Source organism: Leptidea sinapis, chromosome 17 (assembly GCF_905404315.1).
Source record: "Leptidea sinapis chromosome 17, ilLepSina1.1, whole genome shotgun sequence".
In the NCBI taxonomy this organism is placed as follows: Eukaryota; Metazoa; Arthropoda; class Insecta; order Lepidoptera; family Pieridae; genus Leptidea; species Leptidea sinapis.
This window is the reverse complement of record NC_066281.1, coordinates 4423878-4436863: the sequence shown is the minus strand read 5'-3', so window position 1 is coordinate 4436863 and position 12986 is coordinate 4423878. Positions and strand designations below refer to the sequence as shown.

The 12986-nt window shown below is 33.6% G+C and overlaps 1 protein-coding gene across 1 annotated transcript in view; it reads right to left on the bottom strand.

The window, feature by feature from the left end:
- LOC126969215 (dual specificity calcium/calmodulin-dependent 3',5'-cyclic nucleotide phosphodiesterase 1) overlaps window positions 1–12986 on the bottom strand; it is a 514263-nt gene that overhangs the window by 29829 nt on the left and 471448 nt on the right. The window contains exon 7 of the mRNA XM_050814551.1: window positions 10794–11043. Within this exon, the coding sequence (XP_050670508.1) occupies window positions 10794–11043 (250 nt within the window). The remainder of the gene's footprint in view (window positions 1–10793; window positions 11044–12986) is intronic.

Sequence of the window (12986 nt, the reverse complement as noted above, 5' to 3'; positions counted from 1 at the left end):
AGTCGTACTTCAAAAGTTTAATTTTAATAAATATCTCTAAATTATATCATCACTTTTATTTTACAGCCTTTAATATTCTTCAAAAATCCTATGTTTCAACTCTTCTCCAACCCTGTTTCAGCTTACCACGGTATGATGAGAGTTAGAACAAGTTAACCTGTTACGGTTTAGTTGTTTGTTTTACCACAATATTTAACGCTAACAATATCTTAAAGTTAGTCATTCACAAGTGTAAAGAATGAGCTATCGATTGGTACTAATATCATACGTTTTACGTCTATAGTATTTGTTATATGAGACAAAATGTGAAAATTGTTTCAACTCCCCTACTAAGACTATAATATAATATTACTAGCTGACCGGCAAACGCTGTTTTGCCATATAACTTATTTTTAGTGTTATTTTTAGAGTTAAACCGTTTCTTGGACATTGCAACATTACTTTATTTTTCTAAAATAAAAGAATTTTTCTAAAATAAACGTGCCTTAAGTTACTCCTTATCAGCTACCTGCCAATAAAAGTCCCGTCAAAATATGTCCAGCCATTTCAGAGATTAGCCGGAACAAACAGACAGACAGACAAAGCATTAAAAAAATTCATTTTTGGTGTATACATATTAATATACATGTAGTAAAAAACGGTTATTTCAATATTACAAACAGACACTCCAATTTTATTTATATGTATTGAAGAAGATGACGTTGATCCGTATAGCCGAATGGTTAGTCACCCTGACTACTAAGCTAGAGGTCCCGGGTTCAGATCCCGGTAGGTGCAATCACTTATGTGATAAATATGGATGTTTTCGAGTCATGGATGTATATATTATGTATTTATGTATGTTTAAGTAAGTATATTGTATTAAATATATCGTTGTCTTATATGATAGTATAGGTTTTGCCTAGTTTGGGGCAAGATAACTTGTGCAAAAGTGTGTCGATAATATAATATTATTATATTGACTAATATAATTGCTAAAAAGATTAAAGAATTGTTCATTAGCGTAAACAAATGTGATGTAAATAGAACGTAATCTAAAGATTGTTTTCGAGAGCAAGCTTGTGGTCGAAACAAACCGCTGTCCTGTATCGTTATGTAGGACCACTCCATTTGACGTAGGTTTACGTGGGCGGTATTTGTTTATTATAGCGAAAGCTTTATAGGATCAAGATTATGTTTGCGAAAATAGACCTGAACAACGATAACGGTACATTAAGTCTATACAGAATTATTTTCGGTTTATTTTTTCGTTTTATTCACCACATCGAAAATATATCATGTAGATTAGTCAGTCGAAACAGCTGCCTTAAGTAGACTATCCTCGATATTGTCAAAGAAAGCGCTACGTACCGGTTACTTTGCAACCTTTCAGTCACAGGTACAATATGGAATTGAAGTCTGGGAACGCGCCGCGGACTTTGAACGAGTTTGTCGCCTACAAAGGCGAGCCGTTCGTATACTAGCTGGTATACCGTCGGGCCAATGCGTAAGACATTTCTTCGTGTTACTAAATATGTCTACAATACCAAGCCTCCTGATACTACAGGTAGGCTTATACGCCCGAGCTCATTTACACCGGTATAAAAAAAGAGGCGACACCAGCCAGTACCAGCTGCGAATCGCCTTAATGCAGTCCCACATAGCCTGGAAAAAGCTTCCCGCACAATACACGCTATGAGCCCTCGGGTTTGTAAAAAACTCCTGGACTACATCACAAGCGTGTCAAATTTTAACACTTGTAAACATAAACTCAAAAGTTGGCTCATTGAGCGCTCGTTCTACTCATATAATGAATTTATAAATTAATTGAATAATTATCTTAAGTATGTATGACGTGTAATAGTATTTACGAATAAAAACTTGAACTTGAATGCAGGCTCCTAAAATGCATCTGCCTTGCTTTATATAGGAAAATGTGTATAATATAGATAGTAGGTATAATATATATGTATAAGCATACAGCCTGTGTTATGGGTTGCAAGACAACGATATATTTAATACAATATGCTTACTTAAACATACATAAATACATTCTGAACATACATTAATACACATAAACATCCATGACTCGGTGTCAAAATGGTTTCTTCACTTGGTCAATCTCCTTACTAGTTATGCGCTCCTATTTTTTTAATTACTTGAATTTTTGGCGTACTTTTCAATTAAATATAACTTAATCGATTTAAAAATAATTCGGACATAGGGTCAACACGTCTGCTCGCAATCGAGGTCCGGGGTAAGGGGATATGGTATATAAGTAAATATTTTTCATTACATCAAGTTAAAAGCATTCTTTGACTAGGACTAAGTAAGGAAAGCTTCTGAAATTACAGCATTCTATCAGGCAGTCGCTTAACATCTTCTACCTAGAATATATTGTGGTGTGCAGGTACAATATCAATGGCTTCCATAAGCTTGCGAAACATTCTTATCATGGGCTATAGGCATACTTAAAAGCAGCTCACTACGAGCCAAAATTCGAATTGCTAGATGGGACGCGAACTCACTTTAAGCTCTGTTGAAACTGAGGCGAATAACGCGCGAGACGCGTGACGCGTTTTAGAGCAATTCGATTGCTCGCTTAGCCTCCCAAACTGAAGCGAATTCCCGCGTGTCATCTTTAGTTCTTCAGTGGAGAAACATCATGCATTGTGAGATTAAACAATCCCGCCGGGTGTCATTCTTGTTTCGCTTCAACTTGGGCGACTACTCGCGTCAATTTGAACACTCCCATACATGTTAGCTGACACAATCGGCGCGAGCGACTTACGTCACGCGCGATAGTCGCTTCAGTTAGTAAAGAGCTTAACTCACCCCGTGAAGGATATCCGATTAATTCGAAACTAGTTGGTACCAAAACCGATGAAGAGTACGTAAAGCAGTTTTCAATAAATACAGTTTTTAGCAGTAATGCACTAAACAAAATAACTAACTAATCACGTACTACAAACCCACGGGTACACAATGTCCGTGAACCGATCAATTAAAACGTAATCACTCTAATGTTGGTACAGCTTTCCCAAATTCAATTAACTCGAATAAACGAATGGGTAACTTGGTTTTCTGAACCGTTACTAATACTAAAACGTGGAAAGGGGAAGAAGCAAATTATGCACTGTGTAGTTTTAATTCTATTACATCATATGAAAAAAAATCAAGTCATAGTGTTTAGTATGTTTAATAGAAATTTGATATTTTACCTCTACAGCGGTTTTTCTTTTGATCCATCGATTTATACTTCTACACGTCTTTACAAGTAAAATAAATAAAATATAAAAAAAAAAATAAAAAACACGCTTTGATTGAAAAGATAATGGTTGAAATTTAACATGAACATCAATTCCTGCCTTATCGACGATAGATGAAAAGATAATATAAATTAACATAAATCCTATTTAGCAAATTGAAAAAAGGAATAATTTTATCAAATTAATATATTGTCATGGGTCCTCGATAAATCTGCAAAGTTTTAACGAAATCTGGCCTTTCAAAGTGGGTCAAATACGCGCCCAAATGAGTCGGTTACAAACATACATACAGGTGAGGTTAGGTTTATTGAAGTTGAATTACACAGCAATAAAAATTATTATTTAAGTCTCAACTATACGCCAACAAATCAAACATATTGTAAGGCTTTCCTCATTTACCTAGATTAATTTTCTGAGAATAAGCGTACTTAAAAGAAATATGTAATCCTTTTTTTTTGTTTTAGTATAAACTAGCTGCCCCACAAACGCTGTTCTGCCAATAGAAAAAATGCTATAAGTTTTCGGGAATAATATAGTCTAAAGCCATCAGAAATGTGTAGTCAAAGTTAATGAGTTAAAAATTGAAACATAAACATATTTCTGAATGATTTTACAATATTATATTAGTAATAAAATGTATCCTATTTGTGGAAACAGCTTATATATTACCGCTTTATAATTGCCAATTTTTTAAAGTATTAAAATGGATATAGTATGTTTTTCTTAAAAGATAGACATATGCCTTTCCGGACTTTTCTATAGACCTGTATAAGATATACAATTCCACCACGCATTATTATGTTATATCTCAAAGCGTTTTAGACAAGTTTTCATTGAAAGTTCCCAGACAGCTTATTTTTTCCCAACACCTCTACCAAATATCGTTAATGTATACAAATATGCAAACAAAAACTTAACAAATATATATTATTCTTGAGAACCTTGGAGCGGTAGTTTTTGAGTTTATCGCGAACAGACAGACAGACAGACGCGGCGGAGGACTTTGTTTTATAATATGGCAAAATGTACATTGTATTGTTTCATTACATTTCTTTAAGATAGTAATATATTGTCTTATCTGTATCTTATACATAGATTGGCATTTTATTGCGTATCACACTTAGAAATAAATTTAACAGAAATATCTTAATGCTTATTAAAGAAAATGATATTAAGTCTTACACTATGTATAAAGGCTCTGCTCTTAATACTACTACTCAAATATTGAACTACTATGTAGAATATATTATGATTATTCTATAGAAATGATATGAACACCTACAAAAATTTTTAAATGGTATTTTTTTTAGCGCAAAATAAAACCTGGAACGGTTGTTGCATCGTTTCTTCTCTGTCAGTGAGCTTTAATTGACTCCAGAAATCAATTTTGACCAATAAATGATTTTTTCACCTCTCCAGCATGAAAAGGGCGCTATTGCTACGTGAAAACTCGCAGCAAGCTGCGAGCGTGAGGCAAAGTGATTTAAATTTCGAACCCCACGTGACCATACATGCGACCATACATGCGTGACCAAAAATAAACAATGCGATCCGGTGCGTTGCGAAACTCATTTTAGCCTAGCGTATTGTATTCTCCTTGTCACAAAAATTTATTATACCTATACCTATAACATTTTTCTCGCTAGTCGAGGAGAAAATTTGTATGTGTGAAACATACAACGAAATAATACGAGAGCAAATTCTTTTTGTGTCTCTTGCCTTTAAATCACCAATTCGTGATTTAAAGTACTCGCAGCAAAAAATAACTTTGCTCACTTGTTGAACAAATAACTATTCATTATTTACCTTCAAGCGTATAGAACTTCAATGTAAAACACTAACAAGAACATCGAATTACTGGTGCGCGGTTTATGTATAATTTTATTCGACGGATAAAAAATACTGCGTCGTTAATTTTGATGCGTTTTAATCCTCGAAGCGTGAGTATTGGGTTTTATTTAACGCCTTTTTTGTCACTTTTATGTGATTACGTATATTTTATTGCGCTAAGGCTGTTGTATAAAATTTATCAGAATTTCTCGAACGGATATCATTCGTGTAAAGGTTCTGGTTTATTGTAGATTAAAATAAAAGTAAGTGAGGGAAGAAGAGCTTACATGATTCATTGTATTGGTTTTAAGGTTTTTTTTTATGACAATAAGAGATGCTCGTCTAGCAGTACGTTCAGCTGATGGTAATTGATACTCCCTGCCCATTATAATGCAGTGCCGTTCAGGAAAAACTTGTTCTTGAAAAGCCCAAAAATTCGCTCAAGTAACGAAAGAGTGTCCACATTTCATTTATTCATTGGGAAATTTTGAATGTTAAGTACCTTATATTGCAGTCTGTATCATTTTGGAGGAGTTTCACCATAATCGCCATATTTGGCCTGCGGGCTGTGATCGCAGTAGATGTTGGTGCTCCTTTGAAGGATCCTGTATCCCATCCTCTTTTACTACCTATTTATCAAACTGACCACCAGACTTGTAGCCAAGGGAGGAGTTGAGGTGGTACTATGCTGGTGCGACACTACTCGCGCGGAATTTTGGGGGAGGCCCTTCCAGTGGAGGTCTTCCGGCTGATATGATGAAATACCTTACATTACATCATTAAAACGATATTCAAAAACTCATACAAATAAGACTTAAGAGTATGTGTAACAGGAAAATGGAGGCTTCATAGCTGATAATGCAATATTTTCACCACAAAACTTGTCTAAAACACCTTATTTGGGTGTTTTCTGTTTACCCTTCGCCTTAAGTGTCGCTAGTGCCATATTAGTCATACTCATTAGGCATCAGCGTCATTATTACAGCACTATGTTTATACCTACAGGGGTAGGCAGGGATTAAGTATTCATAAATAAATTAAAAAATATGTTTGATAAATTTAAACTAACATATTACTTCCTGTTCGCAATTCATTTATTCGCATTGCTATCAAATGTTGAAATACCTCAATACTTTTGCAAATGCTGAGGTATTCGAAGACTATGTAAATGCTGGTGATCACTTTTTTATAGAAAAGGAGGAAAAACAAGCGTACGGGACACCTGGTGTTAAGTGATCACCGACGCCCAAACTCTCACGCAACGCCAGAGGAATCACAGGAGCGTTGCTGGCCTTTAAGGAAGGTCGGATAGGTACGACCGTCCGTCGTATCTACCTGGAAACACCGCATAAGGAAGCTCATTCCACAGCTTTGTGGTATGTGGAAGAACGTTCCTTGAAAGCCGCCCTTACGAAGTGACTTTCAAATTCAAAATTTTTTATTCAAAATAGGGTGTGATTTCACTTATTGAAAGTCAAAAACTACCACCCATTCCAAAAAGAATGACTCAGACCCGAGCAGAACGGACGAAACAAGCTAAGCGGGCATTGTTTATTTTTCATAAAAAATATGGTTACAAAGTATTATCGTAAAATAAAACTTATTATTTAACTAACCGTATACGTGGGTATATGATGAAAAGCACCAACCACAATTATTAATGTAGTTAATTGAAAACTCAAGTAGAATCTCCGCAATAAAACGCCTCCCATTTTATAGCGAAATAAAGTCAATAATGGGATTGCTATTGCTAACATGACTCATATACACCTACAATATTCATTCTATGGGAACGATTATTTATTCTTATCGGTATCTTATTCTTTCTTATTAAGAATCTACCCACATTTTTATGTGTTTAAAAAATATTTTAGGAAAGTTGTGCACTATAAAATATTTTACTGCCGTAAGTAGTATATTTTTAATTATTTCAAGGGCTGCTTTTCTATGGGTAAGCTCTTGTTAAGCTTCGGTTTAGATTTGATGTAAATGTATCAATATTGTGTGTAGGCTGACAAGAAACCATGCACTAAGGTTTAGAAAAAAAGATTCTTTTAATATACCTAAGCATTCTTCTGTGAATTCTCGGTTTTTTTCATTCACATTCATTGTTTTTTAAAGCCTTAAAGGCAACTTATCGTTAACGACAATTAATTTAGATAGATATAATTGAACTTAATTACGAGAAGCACAATCAAAAAAGAAATTACAATTAAAATAAAAAGTGCTCTTCATTTCAATGACAACAAGACCAAGCTTCATTAAGTAGTTCCAATGCCTTTCATCACCATATCCGTTTGATGGAACAATACTTAGTATTTTCTTTAATTAACGCGAGTGTTACACATTTAAATAAAACACTTTTAAATGATTAAAACGCGTATAATTGTAACGTGTTTTACATTAGATTTAATCATTTAAAAGTGTTTTATTCAAAGAAAATACTATGTGCAACAGTACGGACTGGAAAATGCAAACCGAATCAGAAGATTGGAATACAACAAAACAAAGGTATCTCGTTTCCTAGCATCCCTAAATTTTCTTAAAAGATGCCGAGAAAAAACAAACATCTAATGTAAAAACCGTTACAATTACACGCGTTTTAATCATTTAAAAGTGTTTAATTTAAAAGGAACAATACTTATGAGAGCCCTCTATATTTAGCTGGTTTTTGTCATATTTTATCACTACCCGTGAAATACATACTGAGTGGTGAAGGCTTTTTACACTCTTCTACATCAGTTTGTCCATTTCACCAAATGCCTTAATTTTTTAGGGTCTGATTTCGTAATCATAAAACATTTTTTTATTGGGACAAATCTCCAAGGAAAGTCTTCCGAATGAAATAAATTACCAAAACGGTATAAAGGACGGAATTACAAATAGGAATAGAATAGAATAGTCAGTGTCAGCCAAGATATGTTTGTAACTACACACATAGTTATATTTGAGATATGCTTGAGTCGTGAGGAGGCGAGAGGACACCGATTCCAAAAATAACAATAATCGCAACTAGAATTCGATTAATTAATTAGATAGTACAAAATTATTTTTATACTTTTTAGTGCATATTATCTGTTGTTTTGGAATAGTGTTTTTGAAGTTGGTGGTATTTTTGTTATAATTTTTTATTTTGAAGTCTTTGTTGTTGAATAAAAAATTTTTTAACAAAAAACAACTACTACTACGATTATTGTAATTTTTGGAATCGGTGCCCTTCCGCCGCGACCCGCTCTCGCCTCTCACCTCCTCACGACTCAAGCACATCTCACCTATAACTATGTATGTAGTCACAAACCTATCTTGGATGACACCGATTCCAAAAATTACAATAAACGTAACAATAATTAGATTGTATACGCAATTATTTTTATACTTTTTAGTACATATTATGTCTATTGTTTTGGAATAGTGTTTTTGAAGTCGGCTGTTTTTTTGTTATTTTTTTTTGATTTTTTGATTTTTAGTGAATTTGAAGTACACTAACTAACAACTTGTCTAAATATGTGCAGATACGAGTATACTAAATTTTTTAATGCAGCAATGAACGTAAGCGCTTAATTGAAGAGTTCCGATACTTTGCCATGGATTCCGTAATCAGAACCTAACCAAACTCTCACCAAATTATTTTCGAAGTATATCCTTTCCAATAAAAAAAGAATCATCGAAATCGGTTGGTGCGATATTGAGTTATTCGTAAATTTATCATTCAATTTGCTATACGTATGTATAGCAAATTTAAAACTTTTATGATTTTTCTCATGGATGCCGTTGTCATATCAGACCAAATTACAATGGGACCACACGGGAAGCACCAGCTTTCAAATAAAAAAAGAATTATAAAAATCGGTTCACCCAGTCGAAAGTTATGAGGTAACACACATAAAAAAAATATCGACGAATTGAGAACCTCCTCCTGTTTTGAAGTCGGTTAATAATATAAAGGTTAATAAAAAAATAATAACAGTTTCGCTAGAAACCCAAAACAAATCCTTGATTGTCTCGATTGAAAATCTCTCTAAATGCGCTTGGTTGGTTTGATTTTCAAAGCGAATTCCAAAGGAATCAATTCTGACAAAACAAATGAATGCGCCTTAATAAAAAATCGGTGAACGGTACGAAATTGAGAATTCGTATTCCATAGGCCTTCACTAATTGGAGCGAACTATTCAGCCGGCTTAGTTCTAATTGAACATTCCTGAATGGGGATCCAGCCGCGTTGCAAGAATATTTTAGTGGAAAACTTTAGAGCCTACGGCCGAGCAGGTACAACCTTTTTTTTTTAATAATATTTATTTAAAATACAATATAGTTATAGCTTACAATATAATAACACACACTTAAACTTTAGGAAGCTTATCTGTGTGTGAAGCCGCTTAAAATTTAATTACATTATATTTAAAGAGAAAATAACAATTATTTTCAATTAATACAGTTATGTTATGTTATTTTAAACAAAGTATTATAGAAATCAATAAAATGCAAAATAAAAAATAATTATCAATAATCAGTTAGTAATTACAAATTAGTTGTCTACTTAGCTTACCGCAGATAAAATTATATTAATGTAGGATTTTGTAAAAAGTACTTTTTTAACGATGACTTATCAACATTATTTAATTTGAAATTATTCATTAAAAAAAGTGTGTGTGTACTTATGTATGCACGCAAGAAGTTATACTTCTTTGGCCTAACAAAGCGAAAATCCTTAAAATTATTTATTCCTCGTGCTATTCGACGTTTATAGAATTGGGCCATTTGTTTCCGAACCGGTAGTAGTGTCTAATATATTAAAAATGACATCAAAAAAACTTAAAGGAATCAATTTTGAGAAAATAAATGCCTTTTATGCCTTTATAGAAAGAACAATATTGTAAAAATCTTGCAACGATGGCTTTGACAATTAATTATTAAATAACAAATACGGCTGTACGGGCTTGAACCCTTTGCTTGTCCTAATAATGGACGATGAAACCAAAAAAAAAAAAATAACGAATGTCGCAAACGTCAGAAAATTTTAGGAACCAACTTCAGCCTGTAACTTTTGTGTTACGGTGATGCACGCGCACCTTAAAATTTCACTCTCATCTTTTTTTTTTCATAACGCGCCTGAAGAAGTATAACTTCAAAAAAAAAACGTGTGTCTCGGACGCTCGACAGAAGTGATAACTTAAACTGGAGTATTCAATATTGAAATTGGTTAACATGAGAATAGCTTTGGTTAATACTTAAATTTTATCTACATTAATATGATAATGTAAGGAAAGGCTATTTATAATTAATCAAATCTTATATTGATAAATGAGACTTAACATCTTATGTCTCAATGCGATGAGCGCAATTGTAGTGCCACTAAGAATTTTTGTGTATTTCAAGAATCCAGAGCGGCACTGTATATATATATATTATGATCAGCTGAACGTCCTGCTCGTCTCGTCCTTTACTGTCATAAAAAAAACATGCTGTACCGCTCTGGATTCTTCAAAGAGCCATAAATTCTGAGCAGCAATTAGCCATAAGATGTTAAGTCTCATTTGCCCAGTAATTTAACAAGCTACAGCGCCCTTCAAATAGAATTCGAACACAATAATGCATACACTGCTTCACGGCAAAGAAAGGCGCCGTTGTGGGACCCATAATCTAGCTGGCATCCTCTGTAAAAAAGCCTCCCACTGGTAAATAACTGTAAATGGAGGTCAATAACTACTTCCTCACCTTCAAAACTCTGACTACATCTTGGGGAAACTGCATCAGGGCAGTACTTGTCACCCGCCTGTAGATTCTATCCACGAATATTCCAGCTCGTATTGCATGTGCCACCGATCTGAACTTGGGTTTCTCATCAGACTTCCGCTTTGCCGTCGCCAACTGCCTCGTGAACGTTGAAGCCAGCCACTCCCTAACCTCAGGAGGTACTGCATCAGGCTGTACTTCAGATAGTTCGTCATCTTCATCAGCCAAGCGTCTGTGCACAGCAATGGTGAAAATTAGAACGGCCTAGTATAAAATTATAACAAGAATGTAATGACTTCGAAATTATTATAAATTGAAATATATAACTATACCAAATACGTACCATTGAAGCCACAAAAGCCGTTACACGTGAAAATATAAATTTCGAACTTTGTACATTAATTTACGAGTAACTGCTTCATTTTGTAACAATGTTTGCGAATTTTCATGGGCACATAATAATAAACACATTATTTCAAATCTAGCCTCTAACTAGTATCTAAATCTAATCTCCAAAATCCTCTCTAAAATCCGATGAGGTTCTATGCAAACTCGTCTAATTATAGAACGTCATTGAAAATATCCATTATATTTGGAAAACCAAAAGAGACTAATAATTATTGTTTGAGTGAAAATTTAAACAAAACTCAATTATTAATTTAATAAATTGTCAGTTCAACACTTCAGTGGACTTTGTGAGCTGAAAATTAATGAATATTTAAATAAGTACCCATTTAAGTGGTTTATTTGAGAGATTATAGGGCTACACGAAAATAGCGCGCTGCCTTGAAAATTAATTTACATTAATTACCAGGTATTGATTACAGAAAATGAAAACTTCAGAAATGAAATTTCATACTTCGACGTAATGGGAATTTATCTAATATTTCCTGAAGTCTTGTGTTTAGAAATATAGCACTATTTTCCAGCTTCAAACACAGAATTCTGTTATTTCATTAGTAGAACTTCGACTTGAATAAGAGAAAAACGAAGGTGAAAATGAAACTGTGAGCGTAAATAAAGTTGAAATAAATTACATTTACATGCAGTGTGTCATTGGTTTTCATAAAATAATGAAACATTTTTCATATATTTATCAAGAATATGTTCTGTTAACAGCATATACAGGCTTGATCATTGATTTCAATTCCGCAATTCACTTTGTAAACATCAAATCAAAACAGTTTACAAACACCGCTGACATTACCCGTAGGCAGTATTTCGTAGATATTTGCGGTTCTCAAATACTATATGAATTTGCATACAAATTTGAACATTGTACGAAGGGCTTTGTTTTCCGTGGCTCTTTCAAAAGCCGCAATTATTCATAGCATTTTGATTGTTTTATATGCTAACGGAGTTATTATTCAATTATAGGCGACACTCCGTTAAAGCCCTTGCTAAATATTGAGAAGTAACTTAATGCTTCATACATAATATATTAAACTATTATATTTAAAATTATTTGCAGTGATAATCTTAGACAAAACAATGGCCTTCAAAATTGGTTTGTAATATATCCAAAAATATCACGTGATTTCTATTCAAATATTCCACGGAGATTTCAGTTCACTCCATGTACAGTCAGTTGCTTTACTATTTAACCTTAAGATGTACAGTTCGAACAGAAAAAAATCGTTGAAAGTAAACAGCAGATTCGCATCTAAAGATAAAAAGTGAAAAGATATTCCACTAGTAATGAAAAGGAATGTACACACAGAATCAAGCTTAACGTGTTTGCGTGGCTACTGTTAATTCTATTATCACTTGAATAACTCTATATTTATAATTATAAGTACGTTATTTGTTCTCAGTTCTAATGTATTACTATTATATTAAATGCATGGCCATTTACAAATTATTTATCACTTGTACACGGGGAATTTACCGGAGAATGGCTTGGGTTTTCTAGCAAGGTAGGCACTGTAGATCTAACAAGGAGTAGTTGCGGTTTAGTTCGACAGTACGATATAAGTTGTGTGAAATGCTACTTGCTTCGTATATGCAATCTGTAGACTGACTACCGTAGGTAGTAAATTAACTTTAACATTATTGCTTTTTTTATTAAGGTTCATAACGAGGTAGTCACTGCCTTATTGCCAATATGATGTACACGCCCCTGCCGCAGTATAATTTTGTTTGTCGTTTTGTGGTTTTTGTATTATAAATAAGCAT